Source organism: Nerophis ophidion, linkage group LG01 (assembly GCF_033978795.1).
Source record: "Nerophis ophidion isolate RoL-2023_Sa linkage group LG01, RoL_Noph_v1.0, whole genome shotgun sequence".
Classification (NCBI taxonomy): Eukaryota; Metazoa; Chordata; class Actinopteri; order Syngnathiformes; family Syngnathidae; genus Nerophis; species Nerophis ophidion.
This window is the reverse complement of record NC_084611.1, coordinates 9,630,961-9,655,252: the sequence shown is the minus strand read 5'-3', so window position 1 is coordinate 9,655,252 and position 24,292 is coordinate 9,630,961. Positions and strand designations below refer to the sequence as shown.

At 46.0% G+C, this 24,292-nt stretch overlaps 1 protein-coding gene across 2 annotated transcripts in view; it reads left to right on the top strand.

Annotated features, from left to right (window-relative positions):
• The window catches only part of jak2b (Janus kinase 2b), a 112,273-nt gene extending 88,308 nt beyond the window's left edge, over nt 1-23,965 (top strand). For both annotated transcript variants that reach the window (XM_061895813.1, XM_061895823.1), the window contains 11 exons: nt 2,711-2,838; nt 6,713-6,851; nt 8,589-8,740; nt 11,192-11,342; nt 13,364-13,500; nt 16,947-17,136; nt 17,223-17,347; nt 19,164-19,336; nt 19,417-19,534; nt 19,658-19,771; nt 23,483-23,965. In XM_061895813.1, coding sequence (XP_061751797.1) covers nt 2,711-2,838; nt 6,713-6,851; nt 8,589-8,740; nt 11,192-11,342; nt 13,364-13,500; nt 16,947-17,136; nt 17,223-17,347; nt 19,164-19,336; nt 19,417-19,534; nt 19,658-19,771; nt 23,483-23,584 — 1,529 coding nt within the window. In that variant the 3' untranslated portion in view covers nt 23,585-23,965. The remainder of the gene's footprint in view (nt 1-2,710; nt 2,839-6,712; nt 6,852-8,588; nt 8,741-11,191; nt 11,343-13,363; nt 13,501-16,946; nt 17,137-17,222; nt 17,348-19,163; nt 19,337-19,416; nt 19,535-19,657; nt 19,772-23,482) is intronic.
• The last annotated feature ends 327 nt before the right edge of the window (nt 23,966-24,292 follow it).

The window sequence follows — 24,292 nt, the reverse complement described above, 5'->3', positions numbered from 1 at the left end:
GGGACAAGCACAGACTAAATTGATTTCAGTGGACGAGGCTGATTGGAAATACGAGTGTTTTGAGTTATGAGCTCGGTTGTGGCACGTTAATTGAGATACCACTGTATTTACCTTTATTGAACATCAAATAGTCTGGCTGTACACTGTGAACAGTGGCAAATAATTGAAATATGAAACATTACATTCTGTTTATTTGACCTGGATTATCTCAAAATACTTTTGTCGAAAGACACGGTTATTGAATTGGGTTTTAGACTTTCATATAAGTCAATCAATCTTTACTTATATAGCCCTAAATCACTAGTGTCTCAAAGGGCTGCACAAACCACTACGACATCCTCGGTAGGCCCACATAAGGGCAAGGAAAACTCACACCCAGTGGGACGTCGGTGACAATGATGACTATGAGAACCTTGGAGAGGACGAAAGCAATGGATGTCGAGCGGGTCCAACATGATACTGTGAAAGTTCAATCCATATTGGATCCAAAACAGTGGCGGGGGTCCAGTCCAAAGCGGATCCAACACAGCAGCGAGAGTCCCGTTCACAGCGGAGCCAGCAGGAAACCATCCCAAGCGGAGGCGGATCAGCAGCGCAGAGATGTCCCCAGCCGATACACAGGCGAGCAGTACATGGCCACCGGATGGGACCGGACCCCCTCCACAAGGGAGAGTGGAACATAGGAGAAAAAGAAAAGAAACGGCAGATCAACTGGTCTAAAAAGGGAGTCTATTTAAAGGCTAGAGTATACAAATGAGTTTTAAGGTGAAACTTAAATGCTTCTACTGAGGTGGCATCTCGAGTAAACATTGATTGATTGATTGATTAAAGTGCCCTCTTTGGGGATTGTAATTGCAATAGAGATCCATCTGGATTCATCAACTTAATTCTAAACATTTCTTCACAAAAAAAGAAATCTTTAACATCAATATTTATGGAACATGTCCACAAAAAAATGTAGCGGTCAACACCGAATTTCGCATTGTTGCATTTCTTTCCACAGTTTATGAACTTTCATTCATATTTTGTTGAAGTGTTATTCAATAAGTATATTTACAAAGGATTGTTTAATTATTGCTATTTTTAGAATATTAAAAAAAAAAATCTCACGTGCCCCTTGGCCTACCCTCAAGTACCCTCAGAGGTACGCGTACCCCCATGTGAGAACCACTGCTCTACATTTTTTATATGTTTTGTGTTTAGTATTCAATCAATCAATCAATGTTTATTTATATAGCCCCAAATCACAAATGTCTCAAAGGGCTGCACAAATCATTACAACTACAACATCCTCGGAAGAACCCACAAAAGGGCAAGGAAAACTCACACCCAGTGGGCAGGGAGAATTCACATTCAGTGGGACGCCAGTGACAATGCTGACTATGAGAAACCTTGGAGAGGACCTCAGATGTGGGCAACCCCCCCCCCTCTAGGGGACCGAAAGCAATGGATGTCGAGCGGGTCTAACATGATACTGTGAAAGTTCAATCCATAGTGGCTCCAAGACAGCAGTGAGAGTCCCGTCCACAGGAAACCATCTCAAGCGGATCAGCAGCGTAGAGATGTCCCCAACCGATACAGGCGAGCGGTCCATCCTGGGTCCCGACGAGCGGTCCATCCTGGGTCTCGACTCTGGACAGTCAGTACTTCATCCATGGTCATCGGACCGGACCCCCTCCACAAGGGAGGGGGGGACATAGGAGAAAGAAAAGAAGCGGCAGATCAACTGGTCTAAAAAGGGAGTCTATTTAAAGGCTAGAGTATACAGATGAGTTTTAAGACAAGACTTAAATGCTTCTACTGAGGTAGCATCTCGAACTGTTACCGGGAGGGCATTCCAGAGTACTGTAGCCCGAACGGAAAACGCTTTATAGCCCGCAGACTTTTTTTGAGCTCTAGGAATCACTAATAAGCCGGAGTCTTTTGAACGCAGATTTCTTGCCGGGACATATGGTACAATACAATCGGCAAGATAGGCTGGAGCTAGACCGTGTAGTATTTTATACGTAAGTAGTAAAACCTTAAAGTCACATCTTAAGTGCACAGGAAGCCAGTGCAGGTGAGCCAGTACAGGTGTAATATGATCAAACTTTCTTGTTCTTGTCAAAAGTCTAGCAGCCGCATTTTGTACCAACTGTAATCTTTTAATGCTAGACATGGGGAGACCCGAAAATAATACGTTACAGTAATCGAGACGAGACGTAACAAACGCATGGATAATGATCTCTGCGTCTTTAGTGGACAAAATGGAGCGAATTTTAGCGATATTACGGAGATGAAAGAAGGCCGTTTTAGTAACGCTTTTAATGTGTGACTCAAAGGAGAGAGTTGGGTCGAAGATAATACCCAGATTTTTTACAGAGTCACCTTGTTTTATTATTTGGTTGTCAAATGTTAAAGTTGTATTATTAAATAGAGGTCGGTGTCTAGCAGGACCGATAATCAGCATTTCCGTTTTTTTGGCATTAAGTTGCAAAAAGTTAGCGGACATCCATTGTTTAATTTCACAAATAGAATCAGTCGTATATATCCAATATTGATATCAGCAAAAAACAAGCATCTGATTGTGTATCCATCCATCCTTTTTCTACCGCTTGTTCCCTTTTGTATTTTGTATTCTAGGTCTCTCAAGGTTTTATTGGTTGTTGTAGTTTTTATATTGGCAGTCAAACTCTGTAAGAAAAACTGAAATCCTCCCTTTCACTCTCAGACATCATGGTGCAGGAGTTTGTAAAGTTCGGCTCCCTGGACATCTATTTGAAGAAGAACAAGACCTCGTTGAACATCCTCTGGAAGTTGGAGGTGGCCAAGCAGCTGGCCTGCGCCATGAACTTTCTGGTATGTAGTAGCGATAGTCCTCTCTAGCTATAGAACGTAAACTTGGATGTACTTTAGAGTAGTCTATGTGCAACTGGTGTAGGAGTTTTGCTTTACTGTCAACTACGGCTGGGCGATATGGCTGAAAACTCGATTACCATGTAAGTGCTTTGTATTGATCGATATCGATAAATAGGTATTTTTTTTTCATGACCTATTAAGGACTATATTGAATGTAGTAAATAATTGTATTTAAAATGTAACCCACCTCTGTTTATAATCCCCTCAGCTATCAAGGCGGAAAACAAAAGAAATGTCACATAGCCATGGAAAATTTAAAAATAGAACACTTAGCAATAGCTTCTTAAAATTCAGGTGCAATAAAAAAAGGAATACATAAAAACTTGTAACAAAAGAGTGCAAAGTGTGAAAATGTCAACTTAGAGAAACTCGAGAATAACTATTTTCTGCAGGTTTAGTGCCAAGAAGTTGCAGCTATTTTGGTCTGTTACTCTTATTCAATAATGGAAATTACTTTATGTTTCTCAGTAATTAGTATTTAAATAGTATTGAAACAAAATTAGATTATTTTAAATAGAATAGAATGAACTTTATTGTCATTATATTTGCATATAACGAGATTAAAGACTCCAACTTAAGGTGCGGTAGTGGGAACAAATATGGGGTGAAATAAATGACATAAGATGTAACAAAGGCAAAACTAACAATTGAAATAAACAGACTACTATCCAATAAAAATAATAAACAATTCTGTACAATATACAAAACACTATAGAAGTACAAAATACTGTACAATATACAGAGCAAGACAAGAGTACCGAAGTAATAAATAACAATCAGTGACGGACGTATTGCACTCGAAGGGTAGTATTGCACAGTAGGGTATTAGGGCATGATATTGTATAGGAGTGAATTATTATTATTATTATTATAAGTTAATTTGTATACTCTAGCCTTTAAATAGACTCCCTTTTTAGACCAGTTGATCTGCCGTTTCTTTTCTCTTTCTTCTATGTCCCACTCTCCCTTGTGGAGGGGGTCCGGTCCGATCCGGTGGCCATGTAATGCTTGCCTGTGTATCGGCTGGGGACATCTCTGCGCTGCTGATCCGCCTCCGCTTGGGATGGTTTCCTGCTGGCTCCGCTGTGAACGGGACTCTCGCTGCTGTGTTGGATCCGCTTTGGACTGGACTCTCGCGACTGTGTTGGATCTATTATGGATTGAACTTTCACAGTATCATGTTAGACCCGCTCGACATCCATTGCTTTCCTCCTCTCTAAGGTTCTCATAGTCATCATTGTCACCGACGTCCCACTGGGTGTGAGTTTTCCTTGCCCTTATGTGGGCCTACCGAGGATGTCGTAGTGGTTTGTGCAGCCCTTTGAGACACTAGTGATTTAGGGCTATATAAGTAAACATTGATTGATTGATTGATTGATAAGAGTTCAACATGGTGACAGCTCTGGGAAAGAAGCTGTCTCTGAGCCTGTTTGTTCTAGTTCTTAAAGTAGCACCTTTTGTTATATCTCGCACTTAAGTTCCTATCTGTTAGACTTGACTTCCTTTTTATCGTCATTCAAATTTGAACTTTACAGTACAGATAAGAACAATTCTTTGAATGAGCTCGTTTTAGTGCCAAAAAAAAAGGTAATAAGGTGCAGATATAAATAAATCGATTATTGTACAGATAAATTATTGCACTTTTGCATATGCATCCACGTTTATGGATGTATGTTATATTGTCTTTATATTCCAGTGAGTTAATCCGTTTTTGGGGGATTTGAGAGGATTACTATTATGCATTCAAGAGTTTTACGGCCTGAGGGTTAAGTTCCTATCTGTTGTTTCCGTGTACCCGAACAGGGAATGGACGAGGGTTGCAAAGAAAAGAGATGCTGTGTTGTTTTCAGCAAGAAAGTCAACAAAACTCTGAGAAAATTAACTCTAACCCGTCGTTAACCCACAGCCTCAATGATTGGTAAGAGACAAAATAACGTTACTTTTTTTTTTTTAATCCCCTAAACTGCCATACTGTCGAGGTGACATTTTATTAATTCTCTGTAGCACTTTTAGTTTCTTTCAACCCTGAGACAACAAGATGGTGAAACCAAACATGATACTGTTACCTAATTGCTTACTTTCATCTATAAAACATTAATCGACTTCAATCAATCAATCAATCAATGTTTACTTATATAGCCCTAAATCACTAGTGTCTCAAAGGGCTGCACAAACCACTACGACATCCTCGGTAGGCCCACATAAGGGCAAGGAAAAATTCACACCCAGTGGGACGTCGGTGACAATGATGACTATGAGAACCTTGGAGAGGAGGAAAGCAATGGATGTCGAGCGGGTCTAACATGATACTGTGAAAGTTCAATCCATAATGGATCCAACACAGTCGCCAGAGTCCAGTCCAAAGCGGATCCAACACAGCAGCGAGAGTCCCGTTCACAGCGGAGCCAGCAGGAAACCATCCCAAGCGGAGGCGGATCAGCAGCGCAGAGATGTCCCCAGCCGATACACAGGCAAGCAGTACATGGCCACCGGATCGGACCGGACCCCCTCCACAAGGGAGAGTGGGACATAGAAGAAAAAGAAAAGAAACGGCAGATCAACTGGTCTAAAAAGGGAGTCTATTTAAAGGCTAGAGTATACAAATGAGTTTTAAGGTGAGACTTAAATGTTTCTACTGAGGTGGCATCTCAAACTGTTACGACTACGACATCCTCGGAAGAACCCACAAAAGGGCAAGGAAAACTCACACCCAGTGGGCAGGGAGAATTCACATCCAGTGGGACGCCAGTGACAATGCTGACTATGAGAAACCTTGGAGAGGACCTCAGATGTGGGCAACCACCCCCCTCTAGGGGACCGAAAGCAATGGATGTCGAGCGGGTCTAACATGATACTGTGAAAGTTCAATCCATAGTGGCTCCAACACAGCCGCGAGAGTTCAGTTCAAAGCGGATCCAAGACCGCAGCGAGAGTCCCGTCCACAGGAAACCATCTCAAGCGGAGGCGGATCAGCCGCGTAGTGATGTCCCCAATCGATACAGGCGAGCGGTCCATCCTGGGTCCCGACTCTGGACAGCCAGTACTTCATCCATGGTCATCGGACCGGACCCCCTCCACAAGGGAGGGGGGGACATAGGAGAAAGAAAAGAAGCGGCAGATCAACTGGTCTAAAAAGGAGGTCTATTTAAAGGCTAGAGTATACAGATGAGTTTTAAGGTGAGACTTAAATGCTTCTACTGAGGTAGCATCTCAAACTGTTACCGGGAGGGCATTCCAGAGTACTGGAGCCCGAACGGAAAACGCTGTTTGTGTTACTGACCGTCAAACATGGTGGTAGTAGTGTCCAATCTGGGGGTGCTTGTGTTCTGCCGGGACTGGGAACGCTGTGGTTTATTGAGGAAAGATAAATTCCAACATTTTGACAGAGGAAACCATGCCAAGCAGGTGTGTGTTGACTCAATTTCAGTGGATAATAAATCTGTTTTGCTATAAAAGCTCTGCACTGGCTGCTCTTAAACTATTTTAAGTTAAAATAACGATTGACACACACACACACACTAGGTGTGGTGAAATGTTTTCTCTGGGAGATGAGGAGAGCAGTGAGCAGCAGCGGTAGTCGCGCCTGGGAATAATTTTTGGTGATTTAACCCCCAATTCCAACCTTTTGATGCTGAGTGCCAATCAGGGAGGTAATGTGTCCCATTTTTGTAGTCTTTGGTCTGACTCAGTTGGGGTTTGAACTCACAACCTACCGATCTCAGGGCGGACACTTAACCACAAGGCCACTGAGTAGGTGTAAGAGTCTGCAAATCCAGTGTTACTTCTAAGGACAATCTGTGTCCCCAACATGTAGGAGGAGAAGCGCCTGGTCCACGGAAACGTCTGTGCTAAAAACGTTCTCCTGATCCGAGAGGAGGACCGCCGGGCCGGGAACCCGCCTTTCATCAAGCTGAGCGACCCCGGCATCAGCATCACTGTCCTGCCCAAAGACAGTAAGTCCGAATGTCCCTTCTGGAGCACGACACTCTCCTAGTCAACCAGTGGATTACTAAAAAAAAAATGTGTTTACTGGGACACTTATCACTTGATAGCTTACAGAGTATTAAATAGGGGTGAAACGGTACACAAAAATTTCGGTTCGGTACGTACCTCGGTTTAGAGGTCACGGTTCGGTTCTTTACGGTACAGTAAGAAAACAACAAAATGTAAATTTTTTGGGGTTATTTACCAAATTTGTAAACAATGGCTTTATCATTTTAACATTGGGAGTACTATAATAATTCTGCCCACGTTAATCCACATTTAACTGCCTCAAATTGTTGCTCGGATTAAATAAAATGACACAAATTTTATTTTACATATAAAAAGAGCAACATTTAACAGTCTTCCTTAATTTATCACAGCATTTGGGAAGCCTTTAGTTCAATCAATCAATCAATGTTTACTTATATAGCCCTAAATCACTAGTGTCTCAAAGGGCTGCACAAACCACTACGACATCCTCGGTAGGCCCACATAAGGGCAAGGAAAACTCACACCCAGTGGGACGTCGGTGACAATGATGACTATGAGAACATGATACTGTGATACTGATGATACTGATGACTATGAGAACATATGAGAACATGATACTGTGAAAGATCAATCCATAATGGATCCAACACAGTCGCGAGAGTCCAGTCCAAAGCGGATCCAACACAGCAGCGAGAGTCCCGTTCACAGCGGAGCCAGCAGGAAACCATCCCAAGCGGAGGGTGATCAGCAGCGCAGAGATGTCCCCAGCCGATGCACAGGCGAGCAGTACATGGCCGGACCGGACTCCCTCCACAAGGGAGAGTGGGACATAGAAGAAAAAGAAAAGAAACGGCAGATCAACTGGTCTAAAAAGGGAGTCTATTTAAAGGCTAGAGTATACAAATGAGTTTTAAGGTGAGACTTAAATGCTTCTACTGAGGTAGCATCTCGAACTGTTACCGGGAGAGCATTCCAGAGTACTGGAGCCCGAAATGAAAAAGCTCTACAGCCCGCAGACTTTTTTTGGGCTTTGGGGATCACTAATAAGCCGGAGTCCTTTGAACGCAGATTTCTTGCCGGGACATATGGTACAATACAATCCATGTTGATATTTATTATGTAAAAGTTATATTTTCATCAACATGTGATAGCAGGGACCCTGCCATTCAAAGCTTTTCTGTCCGTAAACACACACACACCGCAAAATAAGCTAACGTTACGCTAAAAGCTAATTATCCTTCACCTCAAGCCAGAACTGCGAGCGAGCTGAGCTGCAGTTTAAGTTTCTAGAAGGTCAACGGGCTCATTGTGATGTTAGTAGTAGTAGTTGACTGGGAGGTGTTTATCATAATTTGGGGAGAGTACGCTGCCTTATGCTTACCTGCTAAACACCTATCTGCTCGGCGCTGAAGCATTTACTACATGCGCTCTGAATACGCACTGCTGATTGGCTGTTACCGCTATATATGTAACCAATCAGATGGTTGTGTGGGTGGGACAATGCTGGGTGCTGACACAGAAACAGAAGAAGCAAAGCAGCTTGTTAAGACTTTAGCTTACAAATTTGTTCGGTACCGTACCGAAACGGTTCAACACAAATACACGTACCGTTACACCCCTAGTATTAGATGATACAATGGTATTATTGCACATGTAGCAGTGATCTCTGTGTCTCTTTGAGCTACTCTCCTTAAAATGGTATTGTTTATGGTCAGTTTTGATCGAGAGGATCCCGTGGGTGCCTCCCGAGTGCATCGACGACCCGGCCAACCTGAGCCTGGCATCGGACAAGTGGAGCTTTGGCATCACGCTGTGGGAGCTCTGCAGTGGCGGCGAGAGACCGCTCGCGGCCCTGGACTACTCCAAAGTGAAACATTTTTTTTACACCAGGGGTCGGGAACCTTTTTGGCTGAGAGAGCCATGAAAGCCAAATATTTCAAAATGTATTTCCGTGAGAGCCATATAATCTTTTTTTTTAACACTGAATACAACTAAATGCGTGCTCTTTAAGACCAACATTTTTACAGTATAATAAGTATCTTATTCTTTTTAAGGCTTCACGGTGGCAGAGGGGGTTAGTGCGTCTGCCTCACAATACGAAGGTCCTGCAGTCCTGGGTTCAAATCCAGGCTCGGGATCTTTCTGTGTGGAGTTTGCATGTTCTCCCCGTGAATGCGTGGGTTCCCTCCGGGTACTCCGGCTTCCTCCCACCTCCAAAGACATGCACCTGGGGATAGGTTGATTGGCAACACTAAATGGTCCCTAGTGTGTGAATGTGAGTGTGAGTGTTGTCTGTCTATCTGTGTTGGCCCTGCGATGATGTGGCGAATTGTCCAGGGTGTACCCCGCCTTCCGCCTGATTGTAGCTGAGATAGGCGCCAGCCCCCCGCAACCCCATCCATCCATCCATCCATTCATCATCTTCCGCTTATCCGAGGTCGGGTCGCGGGGGCAACAGCCTAAGCAGGGAAACCCAGACTTCCCTCTCCCCAGCCACTTCGTCTAGCTCTTCCCGGGGGGATCCCGAGGCGTTCCCAGGCCAGCCGGGAGACATAGTCTTCCCAACGTGTCCTGGGTCTTCCCCGTGGCCTCCTACCGGTTGGACGTGCCCTAAACACCTCCCTAGGGAGGCGTTCGGGTGGCATCCTGACCAGATGCCCGAACCACCTCATCTGGCTCCTCTCCATGTGGAGGAGCAGCGGCTTTACTTTGAGTTCCTCCCGGATGGCAGAGCTTCTCACCCTATCTCTAAGGGAGAGCCCCGCCACACGGCGGAGGAAACTCATTTCGGCCGCTTGTACCCGTGATCTTATCCTTTCGGTCATGACCCAAAGCTCATGACCATAGGTGAGGATGGGAACGTAGATCGACCGGTAAATTGAGAGCTTTGCCTTCCGGCTCAGCTCCTTCTTCACCACAACGGATCGGTACAACGTCCGCATTACTGAAGACGCCGCACCGATCCGCCTGTCGATCTCACGATCCACTCTTCCCTCACTCGTGAACAAGACTCCTAGGTACTTGAACTCCTCCACTTGGGGCAGGGTCTCCTCCCCAACCCGGAGATGGCACTCCACCCTTTTCCGGGCGAGAACCATGGACTCGGACTTGGAGGTGCTGATTCTCATTCCGGTCGCTTCACACTCGGCTGGGAACCGATCCAGCGAGATCCCCGCAACCCCGAAAGGGAAAAAGCGGTAGAAAATGTATGGAAGGATGGATATTCTTTTTAAAAATGGTTTAAAAAAAATGCCAAATGGTTGTACTTGTATAGCGCTTTTCTACCCCTTTTTAAGGAGCCCAAAGCGCTTTGACACTATTTCCACATTCACCCATTCATTCACACACTGATGGCGGGAGCTGCCATGCAAGGCGCTAACCAGGACCCATCAGGAGCAAGGGTGAAATGTCTTGCTCAAGGACACAATGGATGTGACTAAGATGGTAGAACGTGGGGAATTAACCAGTAACCCGAGGGTCCCCGGTTCAAATCCGACCTAGTACCAACCTCGTCACGTCCGTTGTGTCCTGAGCAAGACACTTCACCCTTGCTCCTGATGGGTGCTGGTTGGCGCCTCGCATGGCAGCTCCCTCCATAAGTGTGCGAATGTGTGTGTGAATGGGTAAATGTGGAAGTAGTGTCAAAGCGCTTTGAGTACCTTGAAGGGAGAAAAGCGTTATACAAATAAATGATAAATGGGTTGTACTTGTATAGCGCTTTTCTACCTTCAAGGTACTCAAAGCGCTTTGACACTACTTCCACATTTACCCATTCACGCACACATTCACACACTGATGGAGGGAGCTGCCATGCAAGGCGCCAACCAGCACCCATCAGGAGCAAGGGTGAAGTGTCTTGCTCAGGACACAACGGACGTGACGAGGTTGGTACTAGGTGGGATTTGAACCAGTGACCCTCGGGTTGTGCACGGCCACTCTGCCACTGCGCCACGCCGTCCCCATACAAGTACAACCCATTTATTTATTTATCATTTAACTTCACCACGCAGTCCCCAAGATAATAACATTGTTATTCTAAAGCTAACCAATAATAAATATGATACTTCTTACAATTAAAGCGACTTCTTGAACAGGTGCGATAGAAAATGGGTGGTTGGACAAAAATGCATGAGAATTTTTTACTTTTAATTACTTATCGTGCCAAGCAATGTCGGCTAAGATTTATCTGAGAGCCAGACTCAGTCATCAAAAGAGCCGTATCTGGCTCTAGAGCCATAGGTTCCCTACCCCTGTTTTACACTGAGCAAAAACTACCACAGATTGTTTTTTTTTTCATCCTTAAATATGACCCTTACAGAAAACCCTCTTCTACGAGGACCAGCACCAGCTTCCTGCGCCCAAGTGGACCGAGCTGGCCAATCTGATCACCAGCTGCACCGACTACGAGCCCACCTTCAGGCCAACGTTCCGCGCCGTCATCCGTGACCTGAACAGCCTCTTCACGCCAGGTTGGCTGTTTTGTGTGTGCTCAGACAGTTCTTGGGAGGGAAGGGAATGTAGGTCACAGCCGTGTGGAATCCTAAACAAGCTGGCACACACCTTTCACAGCAGGGGGGCGAAGGGGGCGCAGCCTCCGCACTTTTACTATATGAATAAATTATCACTTAATATTGCTAAAACTAAATTTATGATATTTGGTACCAAAACTGAGGTATCTAAGGAAGTAAATATGAAAATAAATGGAGATCAAATTGAGCGTGTCTTTGATACTAAGTTTTTGGGAGTTATAATTGATCATAAATTATCATGGAGACAACATGTAAATTATATAAAAACAAAAATATCAAAAACACTTGGTGTTTTGTATAAAACTAAAGAATTACTTAATTACTTCCACATTTACCCATTCACACACACATTCACACACTGATGGAGGGAGCTGCCATGCAAGGCGCCAACCAGCACCCATCAGGAGCAAGGGTGAAGTGTCTTGCTCAGGACACAACGGACGTGACGAGGTTGGTTCTAGGTGGGATTTGAACCAGTGACCCTCGGGTTGCGCACGGCCACTCCGGTCCGATCCGGTGGCCATGTACTGCTTGCCTGTGTATCGGCTGGGGACATCTCTGCGCTGCTGATCCGCATCGACATCTCTGCGCTGCTGATCCGCCTCCGCTTGGGATGGTTTCCTGCTGGCTCCGCTGTGAACGGGACTCTCGCTGCTGAGTTGGACCCGCTTTGGACTGGACTCTCGCGACTGTGTTGGATCCATTGTGGATTGAACTTTCACAGTATCATGTTAGACCCGCTCGACATCCATTGCTTTCCTCCTCTCCAAGGTTCTCATAGTCATCATTGTCACAGACGTCCCACTGGATCATTATTGTCACCGATGTCCCACTGGGTGTGAGTTTTCCTTGCCCTTATGTGGGCCTACCGAGGATGTCGTGGTGGTTTGTGCAGCCCTTTGAGACACTAGTGATTTAGGGCTATATAAGTAAACATTGATTGATTGATTGAATTATAATTCTTTGTTAACAATTTATTATACTTTGATACTTCCATACATGACATACTGTGTAGAACTCTGGGGAACCACTTTTAAAACCATAACTAATGATATTGTTTTGCTGCAAAAAAAAAGCTGTACGGCTAATAAACAAAGCAGGATATTATGACCATACCCATCCATTATTTGTCAAATCAAAACTTATGAAATTTCAAGATATTGTTTATTATAAAATAACACAGATAATGTTCAAAGCAAAAATAAATACTCTTCCAGAAGGAATTCAAAAATACTTCTCTCTACAGACCAGCAAATACAATCTAAGAGATGAATCTAAGTTTATTTTACCAAAATTTTATTTTAAATTTTAAATTTACCAAGATTTACCAAAATTTACCAAAATTTTACCAAAATTTACCAAAATTTTATTTTAGATTTTAAATTTTAAATTTTAAATTTTATTTTACCAAAAGCAAGACTAGTTGTTAAACGTAGATGTTTATCTGTTCTCGGTGTTAATTTGTGTAATTCTGTTGGTAAAGAAATAAAAATGAGTGACTCAGTATTTAATTTCAAAAAGAACAAGTCACAATGTATTTTAAAAAGTTATGTGAACTAGAAATTTATGTTTGTTTGGTTAAATGTTGTATTTAGAAGGTATGTATGTTTATCTATTTACAGAAAAGTGTATGTGTGTAGGTACATATTTTTGTATTATTTGTTGGGGGGGCAGCCTGAATGTGGATGCTGAATGACTATATTTCTTTTTGTGTTGCAGAATTATTAGAAAAGGTAACTTAATTGAATGTAAAAAATGTTATGTTGGGCATATAAGCTTTTTTGCTTCTGCCTGTTTCAGTCATGTTATTCATTTTTGAATCGTGATCTATGTTTGAATATGTTTTTGTTAGACTGAAAATAAACTGAACTGAACTATGGAAGTAACGTGGGACAATGTGCCGTCTGCGGATGAGGCCTGAAATCGACCCTAACATGTGAAACGGCCTCCTGTTTTTTTAGACTACGAGCTGATCATGGACAGCGACATCCTCCCCAACAGGACGGCAGGATCCGGTTGGACGACGGGAGGCTTCGAGAGTCACGAGCCGGCCCAGTTTGAGGAGCGACACCTCATATTTTTACAGCAGCTAGGGAAGGTAAAGTGTGATGCACAATGGCAAACTCGAAGTCAGCCATGACGTAAGAAACTATGTTCACACAATGAGGGGTCCTGCAGTCGACATGCGCCACCTGTTTCGCAAACAGTACCATTCCTAAGAAAGCAATGGAGGACCATTTGCTTCTTCACATGCAAGCTTTGTCTTCTTTCTGTTATGGAAGGTACCAATCTCTATCCGCTAGGGATGTAGCGATATCAAACTCTCACAGTAGGATTTTATCCCATTATTGAGGGCACGATACGAAATTATTAGGGAATAGCATAGCGGCATATCTCGGTTGGTAGAGCGGCCGTCTCAGCAACTTGAGGGTTGCAGGTTCGATTCCCGCTTCCGCCATCCTAGTCACTGCCGTTGTGTCCTTGGGCAAGACACTTTTTACCCACCTGCTCTCAGTGCCACCCACACTGGTTTAAATGTAACTTAGATATTGGGTTTCACTATGTAAAAGCGCTTTGAGTCACTAGATAAAAGCGCTATATAAATATCCATCCATCCATCCATCATCTTCCGCTTATCCGAGGTCGGGTCGCGGGGGCAGCAGCCTAAGCAGGGAAGCCCAGACTTCCCTGTCTCCAGCCACTTCGTCTAGCTCTTCCCGGGGGATCCCGAGGCGTTCCCAGGCCAGCCGGGAGACATAGTCTTCCCAACGTGTCCTGGGTCTTCCCCGTGGCCTCCTACCAGCTGGACGTGCCCTAAACACATCCCTAGGGAGGCGTTCGGGTGGCATCCTGACCAGATGCCCGAACCACCTCATCTGGCTCCTCTCGATGTGGAGGAGCAGCGGCTTTACGTTGAGCTCCTCCCGGATGGCAGAGCTTCTCACCCTATCTCTAAGGGAGAGCCCCGCCACACGGCGGAGGAAACTCATTTCGGCCGCTTGTACCCGTGATCTTATCCTTTCGGTCATGACCCAAAGCTCATGACCATAGGTGAGGATGGGAACGTAGATCGAGCGGTAAATTGAGAGCTTTGCCTTCCGGCTCAGCTCCTTCTTCACCACAACGGATCGATACAACGTCCGCATTACTGAAGACGCCGCACCGATCCGCCTGTCGATCTCACGATCCACTCTTCCCCCACTCGTGAACAAGACTCCTAGGTACTTGAACTCCTCCACTTGGGGCTATATAAATATAATTCACTAATTCACAATTGTTGAGAAAAAAAAGTTTGTACTAATGCCATAGTGTGTAGAATGAAAAGGCAGAAATGTTTAGGATAAGCACGCGGTGGAAGAGAGGTTAGTGCGTCTGCCTTACAATACGAAGTTCCTGGGTTTGATCCTGCGCTCGGGATCTTTCTGTGTGGAGTTTGCATGTTCTCCCCGTGACTGCGTGGGTTCTCTCCGGGTACTCCGGCTTTCTCCCACCTCCAAAGACATGCACCTGGGGATAGGTTGATTGGCAACACTAAATTGGCCCTAGTGTGTGAATGTGAGTGTGAATGTTGTCTGTCTATCTGTGTTGGCCCAGCGATGAGGTGGCGACTTGTCCAGGGTGTAATCCGCCTACCGCCCGATTGTAGCTGAGATAGGCTCCAGCGCCCCCCGCGACCCCGAAGGGAATAAGCGGTAGGAAATGGATGGATGGGTGGACAAAGCTTAAAAGTGAACCTAAAATTAGCAATTCAATCAATCAATCAATGTTTATTTCTATTGCCCTAAATCACTAGTGTCTCAAAGGGCTGCACAAACCACAACAACATCCTCGATAGCGCCCACATAAGGGCAAGGAAAACTCACCCCAGTGGGACGTCTGTGACAGTGACAATGATGACTATGAGAAACCTTGGAGAGGACCCGCATATGTGGGCAACCCCCACCCCTAGGGGACCGAAAGCAATGGAAGTCGAGCGGGTCTAATATGATACTGTGAAAGTTCAATCCATAGTGGATCCAACAAAATCATGAGAGTCCAGTCCAAAGTGGATCCAACATAGTAGCGAGAGTCCCGTCCATAGTGGAGCCAACAGGAAACCATCCCAAGCAGAGGCGGATCAGCAGCCCAGAGATGTCCCCAGTTGATACACAGGCGAGCGGTCCATCCTGGGTCCCGACTCTGGACGAGCGGTCCATCCTGGGTCCCGACTCTGGACGAGCGGTCCATCCTGGGTCCCGACTCTGGACGAGCGGTCCATCCTGGGTCCCGACTCTGGACAGCCGGTACTTCATCCATGGCCACCGGACCGGACCCCCTCCACAAGGGAGAGTGGGACAAAGGGAAAAAAAAAAAGAAACGGCAGATCAACTGGTCTAAAAAGGGGGTGTATTTAAAGGCTAGAGTATACAAATTAGTTTTAAGGTGAGACTTAAATGCTTCTACTGAGGTAGCGTCTCGAACTGTTACCGGGAGGGCATTCCAGAGTACTGGAGCCCGAACGGAAAATGCTCTATAGCCCGCAGACTTTTTTTGGGCTTTGGGAATCACTAATAAGCCGGAGTCCTTGGAACGCAGATTAAAACATATACTATACTTATTAGTCTTACAACAAACATGTGTTGCTCAAGAAGATCTATTGCCTAAACCAAGTTCTTATGTCCCGCTGAAAAATAATATTCAGGGTTTTGAGTTTGTTGAGGTATCCATCCATCCATCCATCCATCTTCTTCCGCTTATCCGAAGTTGGGTCGCGGGGGCAGCAGCTTAAGCAGGGAAGCCCAGACTTTTTTCTCCCTGGCCACTTGGTCCAGCTCTTTCCGGGGGATCCCAACGTGTCCTGGGTCTTCCCCTTGGCCTCCTACTGGTCGGATGTGCCCTAAACACCTCCCTAGGGAGGCGTTCGGGTGGCATCCTGACCAGATGACCAAACCACCTCATCTGGCTCCTCTCCATGTGGAGGAGCAGCGGCTTTACTTTGAGTTCCTCCCGGATTGCAGAGTTTCTCACCCTATCTCTAAGGGGGAGCCCTGCCACCCGGCGAAGGAAGCTCATTTCGGCCGCTTGTACCCATAACACAAAGGTCATGACCATAGGTTAGCATGGGAACGTAGATAGAGCGGTAAATTGAGAGCTTTGCCTTCCGGCTCAGCTCCGTCTTCACCACAACGGATCAATACGGCATTCGCATTACTGAAGACGCCGCCGCACCGATCCACCTTTTAATCTCACCGTCCACTCAAGAACAAGAGACTCCGAGGTACTCGAACTCCTCCACTTGGGGCAAGATCTCCTCCCCAACCCGGAGATGGCACTCCACCCTAATTAGAAATATAGACTTGGTGAGAGTGTGAGTTTTTCCACTGTTGAAATAATTTAAACGTATGTGAAAAGGGTTCACTTTCCTATTAAACACGAGCAGAACATCACGTTATTGGCATATACGAGGTTGGCAGGTAATTGATTGAAATACACTTAGAGACAGGAGGAAATGTGAGTGCCCTAAATGTCTCATTAGCTGCCGCGTTATCCTCCTCTCTATTCCAGGGCAACTTCGGCAGCGTGGAGATGTGCCGCTACGACCCGCTGCAGGACAACACGGGCGACGTGGTGGCCGTGAAGAAGCTGCAGCACAGCACCGCCGAGCACATCCGCGACTTCGAGCGGGAGATCGAGATCCTGAAGTCTCTGCAGCACGAGAACATCGTCAAGTACAAAGGCGTCTGCTACAGCGCAGGTGCATTTCACAAGTTCTGCCCGAGAGATGACTTACAGTAGGAATCCCAGGGATGCACACACTCCGTCTTGCTTTTCTCCTCCCAGGCCGACGTAATTTGCGTCTCATCATGGAATACCTCCCCTTCGGAAGCCTGCGAGATTACCTGATGAAGAACAAGGAGAGGATCGACCACAAGAAGCTGATGCATTACGCCTCTCAAATCTGCAAGGTGCTCACCTGTGCGCTTCTGTGTTGCCTAGGGATGTAGCTTGAGATGTCAGATATTATCGGACGGCCAATGAATGCTTTAAAATGTGACATCGGAAATTGTCGGTATCTTGTTTCGAAAGGTTAAATTTATGACTTTTTATAACGCTGCTGTACGGAGTGGTACACTGAGGGAGAAGTACAGAGCGCTAATAAACCTTAAAGGCACTGCCTTTGCGTGCCGGCCCAATCAGACCAAACATCTACATCTTTTCACACACACGAGTGAATGCAACGTACAGGTCACACTGAGGGTGGCCATATAATCAACTTTAACACTGTTCAATCAATCAATGTCAATCAATGTTTATTTATATAGCCCCAAATCACAAATGTCTCAAAGGACTGCACAAATCATTACGACTACAACATCCTCGGAAGAACCCACAAAAGGGCAAGGAAAACTCACACCCAGTGGGCAGGGAGAATTCACATTCAGTGGGACGCCAGTGACAATGCTGACTATGAGAAACCTTGGAGAGGACCTCAGATGTGGGCAACCCCCCCCCTCTAGGGGACCGAAAGCAATGGATGTCGAGCGGGTCTAACATGATACTGTGAAAGTTCAATCCATAGTGGCTCCAAGACAGCAGTGAGAGTCCCGTCCACAGGAAACCATCTCAAGCGGATCAGCAGCGTAGAGATGTCCCCAACCGATACAGGCGAGCGGTCCATCCTGGGTCTCGACTCTGGACAGTCAGTACTTCATCCATGGTCATCGGACCGGACCCCCTCCACAAGGGAGGGGGGGACATAGGAGAAAGAAAAGAAGCGGCAGATCAACTGGTCTAAAAAGGAGGTCTATTTAAAGGCTAGAGTATACAGATGATTTTTAAGATGAGACTTAAATGCTTCTACTGTTACAAATATGCACCGCACTGTGAACCCACACCAAATAAGAATGACAAACCCATTTCGAGAGAACATCCTTACCGTAACACAGCATAAACACAACAGAACAAACACCCTTGCAGCACTAACTCTTCCGGGATGCTACAACATACACCCCCGCTACCCCGCACCTCCTCATGCTCTCTCAGGGAGAGCATGTCCCAAATTCCAAACTGCTGTTTTGAGGCATGTTAAAAGTTAGGGTTTTACTTTTTGAAACCGATACCGATAATTTCCGATAATCAATCAATTAATCAATGTATTTTATTTCGGCAATCTTCACATAAAACAAAGAACAACAACAAGAAAAGAAAAAACCCAAAAACACTCATTTGAGCAATGATTGAGCCGAAAGGGCGTAGGTTGAAGCAACGCTTATATAAACCTACCCCATCACAACAAGAACAAGGTTCAAAATATATAAAATCTAAAACATGCTTCACTTATATTACTTTTTTTTTTTTTTTTTTAAACAATATATAAGCAGCATATATGTAGCACACGTCTCATATACACATATCATATTTCTCATATAAATGATAAATGGGTTGTACTTGTATAGCGCTTTTCTACCTTCAAGGTACTCAAAGCGCTTTGACACTACTTCCACATTTACCCATTCACACACACATTCACACACTGATGGAGGGAGCTGCCATGCAAGGCGCCAACCAGCACCCATCAGGAGCAAAGGTGAAGTGTCTTGCTCAGGACACAACGGACGTGACGAGGTTGGTACTAGGTGGGAATTGAACCAGGGACGCTCGGGTTGCGCACGACCACTCCCCACTGCGCCACGCCGTCCCCGGCATCACATTTTAATTTATTTTTCGGCCGATAATATCAGACATCTGTATTTCCTAGCCTTATTATCTTTGTCTGCACAGGGAATGGGCTACTTGTCCAGTAAGCGCTACATCCACCGTGACCTGGCAACCAGGAACATCCTGGTGGAAAGCGAGCTGAGGGTGAAGATCGGCGATTTTGGCCTGACCAAGGTCCTCCCCCAGGACAAGGAGTACTACATGGTCAAAGAGCCTGGAGAGAGCCCCATATTTTGGTGAAGTCCGCCTCCCTCGCGCGCCGCTCCCTGCCGGCAATCAGCGCCCTGTTCTTCACGCACTGTCCGCCTTCCTTCAGGTACGCCCCTGAGTCGCTGACGGAGAGCAGGTTCTCGGTGGCGTCGGACGTGTGGAGCTTCGGCGTGGTTCTGTATGAGCTCTTCACGCACAGCGACAAGAACTGCAGCCCTCCTACGGTACGCCAGGCCACACACACACACACACACATAAAAATCAGCGTAAAAAGACTCTTAGGAATGGATTTTGCTGATAATTACACCACATTTCCATTTTTCCATTTGACTTCTTTTGATGGACAGATATTCATGTCCATGATGGGCAACGACAAGCAAGGCCAGCTGATCGTCTATCACCTCATCCAGCTGCTCAGGTCTGGCAGCAGGCTGTCGCAGCCCATCAGTTGCCCCTCGGAGGTACGGGAGTTCATCTGCATGCACGATGGGGGCGGCATGGCGTAGTGCATGGGGGTCAAACTCTGGCCCGCCGTGTAATTTAATGTGGCCCTTGAGGTAATATCAATGTAGCGTTAGATCTGTGTTCTACAGCGTCGGTGCCACTGTAACACCGCATTCACCGCTAATACTCATACTTGCCAACCCTCCTAATTTTCCCGATAGACTCCCGAAGTTCAGTGCCCCTCCTGAAAATCTCCCGGGGCAACCATTCTCCCAAATTTCTACCGATTTCCACCTGGACAACTATATTGGGGGCGTGCATTTAAGGCACTGCCTTTAGCGTTCTCTACAACCTGTCATCACATCCGCTTTTCCTCCATACTAACAGCATGTCACATATTTGTGGCTTTTACACACGCACAAGTGAATGCTAAGCAAACTTGGTCCACAGCCATACAGGTCACGCTGAGGGTGTCCAACTTTAGCACTGTTACAAATATGCGCCACACTGTGAACCCACCACGACCAGGACGAAAACCACACTGTTCCTCCTGGAGAAGGCATTCGACCGTGTCCCTCGGGAAGTCCTGTGGGGAGTGCTCAGAGAGTATGGGGTATCGGACTGTCTGATTGTGGCGGTCCGCTCCCTGTATGATCAGTGCCAGAGCTTGGTCCGCATTGCTGGCAGTAAGTCGGACACATTTCCAGTGAAGGTTGGACTCCGCCAAGGCTGTCCTTTGTCACCGATTCTGTTCATAACTTTTATGGACAGAATTTCTAGGCGCAGTCAAGGCGTTGAGGGGTTCCGGTTTGGTGGCCACGGGATTAGGTCTCTGCTTTTTGCAGATGATGTGGTCCTGATGGCTTCATCTGGCCGGGATCTTCAGCTCTCACTGGATCGGTTCGCAGCCGAGTGTGAAGCGACCGGAATGAGAATCAGCACCTCCAAGTCCGAGTCCATGGTTCTCGCCCGGAAAAGGGTGGAGTGCCATCTCCGGGTTGGGGAGGAGACCCTGCCCCAAGTGGAGGAGTTCAAGTACCTAGGAGTCTTGTTCACGAGTGGGGGAAGAGTGGATCGTGAGATCGACAGGCGGATCGGTGCGGCGTCTTCAGTAATGCGGACGTTGTATCGATCCGTTGTGGTGAAGAAGGAGCTGAGCCGGAAGGCAAAGCTCTCAATTTACCGGTCGATCTACGTTCCCATCCTCACCTATGGTCATGAGCTTTGGGTCATGACCGAAAGGATAAGATCACGGGTACAAGCGGCCGAAATGAGTTTCCTCCGCCGGGTGGCGGGGCTCTCCCTTAGAGATAGGGTGAGAAGCTCTGCCATCCGGGAGGAGCTCAACGTAAAGCCGCTGCTCCTCCACATCGAGAGGAGCCAGATGAGGTGGTTCGGGCATCTGGTCAGGATGCCACCCGAACGCCTCCCTAGGGAGGTGTTTAGGGCACGTCCAACCGGTAGGAGGCCACGGGGAAGACCCAGGACACGTTGGAAAGACTATGTCTCCCGGCTGGCCTGGGAACGCCTCGGGATCCCCCGGGAAGAGCTAGACGAAGTGGCTGGGGATAGGGAAGTCTGGGCTTCCCTGCTTAGGCTGCTGCCCCCGCGACCCGACCTCGGATAAGCGGAAGATGATGGATGGATGGATGGATGGACTGTGAACCCACACCAAACAAGAATGACAAACGCATTTCGGGTGAACATCCACACCGTAACACATACCCAGAAACCCTTGCAGCACTAACTCTTCCGGGAAAATTCCAGGAAACTGACCAATAATTAACGTTTTATTCATGCATTTTCTCTTGCTACTTCAAGGCTTGAACGTTTGGTTCATTCATTATTGTTATTTTATTTTCAAATTTATTATTAGGCTTTGGAAAAAATGTGATATTTACGTCGGGAGATTGCAAATAGAAAAAAAGACCTAAAATGTTTATTTAAATTTTATTTGATATGCCATTGATATTCTTTTAGTTATTATTATTATTATTTGAAACTGGATTTTGCATGTCACTAAAGTTATATAAGCCTTGCTTGTTCAATATTTAACGCAAAACTTGTTTGGGTCCCTATTAAAAGGTGAATTTGTTCAACCTTGGCCCGCGGCTTTGTTCTGTTTAAAATTTTGGCCCACTCTGTATTTGAGTTTGACACCCCTGGCGTGTCAAATCGCTGCCGTTGTGTCCTTGGGCAGGACACTTCCCCTTTTCCCCCGGTGCCGCTCACACCGGTGAATGAATGACAGGTGGTGGTTGGAGGTAAGGCGCCAACTGACAGCCTCGCTTCCGTCAGTCTACCCCAGGGCAGCTGTGGCTACAATTGTAGCTTACCACCACCAGGTGTGAATGAATGATGGGTTCTCACATCTCCGTGAGCGCTGAAAAAGAAATTAAAATGTGATATCGGAATGATCGGTATTGGTTTCAAAAAGTAAAATTCATGACATTTCAAAACGCCGCTGTACGGAGTGGTACACGGACGTAGAGAGAAGTACAAAGCACCAATAAACCTTAAAGGCACTGCCTTTGCGTGCTGGCCGAATCAGACCAAACTTCTACGGCTTTTCACACACACGAGTGAATGCAAGGCATACTTTGTCAACAGCCCTATAGGTCACAATGAGGGTGGCTGTATAAACAACTTTAACACGGTTACAAATATGCGCCACACTGTGAACCCACACCAAACAAGAATGACAAATACATTTCGGGAGAACATCCGCAGGCTTCACGGTGGCAGAGGGGTTAGTGCGTCTGCCTCACAATACGAAGGTCCTGCAGTCCTGGGTTCAAATCCAGGCTCGAGATCTTTCTGTGTGGAGTTTGCATGTTCTCCCCGTGAATGCGTGGGTTCCCTCCGGGTACTCCGGCTTCCTCCCACTTCCAAAGACATGCACCTGGGGATAGGTTGATTGGCAACACTAAAATTGGCCCTAGTGTGTGAATGTGAGTGTGAATGTTGTCTGTCTATCTGTGTTGGCCCTGCGATGAGGTGGCGACTTGTCCAGGGTGTACCCCGCCTTCCGCCCGATTGTAGCTGAGATAGGCGCCAGTGCCCCCCGCGACCCCAACAGGGAATAAGCATGAATTGATTAACGTGGACCCCGACTTAAACAAGTTGAAAAACTTATTCGGGTGTTACCATTTAGTGGTCAATTGTACGGAATATGTACTGTACTGTGCAATCTACTAATAAAAGTATCAATCAATCAATCAAAGCGGTAGAAAATGGATGGATGGAGAACATCCGCACCGTAACACAACAGAACAAATACCCAGGAGCCCTTGCAGCACTAACCCTATTCACCCCCAACCCGCCCACCTCAACCTCCCAAATTCCAAGCTGCTGCTTTGAGGCATGTTGAAAAAAATAATCTACTTTGTGATTTCAATAATAAATATGGCAGTGCCATGTTGGCATTTTTTTCCCATAATTTGAGTTGATTTATTTTGGAAAACCTTCTTACAAATATTTAATGCATCCAGTGGGGAATCACAACAAAATTAGGCATTGAGTATATCGGTATCGGTTAATATCGGAATCGGTCATTAAGAGTAGGACAATATCGGGATATCGGGGGGAACAAAAAAAAAAATTCCAAAATGTGTTTATTCTTATGTAAAAGTTTATCATTTGTTTCATAGTAGTACAGAAAAAAATCCTAAACTTATGCTTTGGGACAACAAAGCGTCCTCTAACGACCTCGTGGCTTTTGTCGCCAGATGTACGAGGTCATGGAGGAGTGCTGGGACAAGGACCCTGGCCTGCGTCCCTCTTTCAACGAGCTGAGCCTGCGCATCGACCTGCTCAGGGACTCCGTTTGAACCCACGGGCCAACAATCACCCCAAGTGCCGCGCCTCCCCGTCCGCCCCCTCTCCCACTTGAGACACAGTCCGCCTGCTGGAATGCTCGCGTTTGTTGAAGATTTTAAAACGGTAGTATGAACTGTGAGTAGTTTACTGTCGCCCCTGAAAATTGGATGCTTAGTAAATGTGTGTGTGTGTGCGTGTGTGTGTGCGTGCTAGCGGGGCTAGCCGTCGCCATCACACGTCTCCCCTCCTTTTAAAAGTATTTTCCCTGCGTGTGTGTGTGTGTGTTTGTACATAGCTACAGTATATATTTGTGTACATACACCATGTTCAGATGTGTTTCTTTTTCTAATTCTAATATACTGGAGCTGGAGATTAAAGCTCGTATATATTTATAGTTATTTTTCTTTCATTTGTTCCAGGAATTACAAAGTTTGAGTTTTCATCACAGCTTTAAAGGCCTACTGAAACCCACCACTACCCACCACGCAGGCTGATAGTTTATATATCAGTGATGAAATATTAACATTGCAACAGATGTCAAAACGGCCGGTTTAGTTTACTGAATTTAAATAAAGTTTCTTGTTAAAAACGTCGCGGAATGATGACACGTGCGGGTGACGTCACGGACTGTCAGTAAAAATTAGCGCAGCACCGCTTAGGGCTAAAAGTCGTCTCTTTTCATCGCGCAATTACACAGTATTCTGGACATCTGTGTTGCT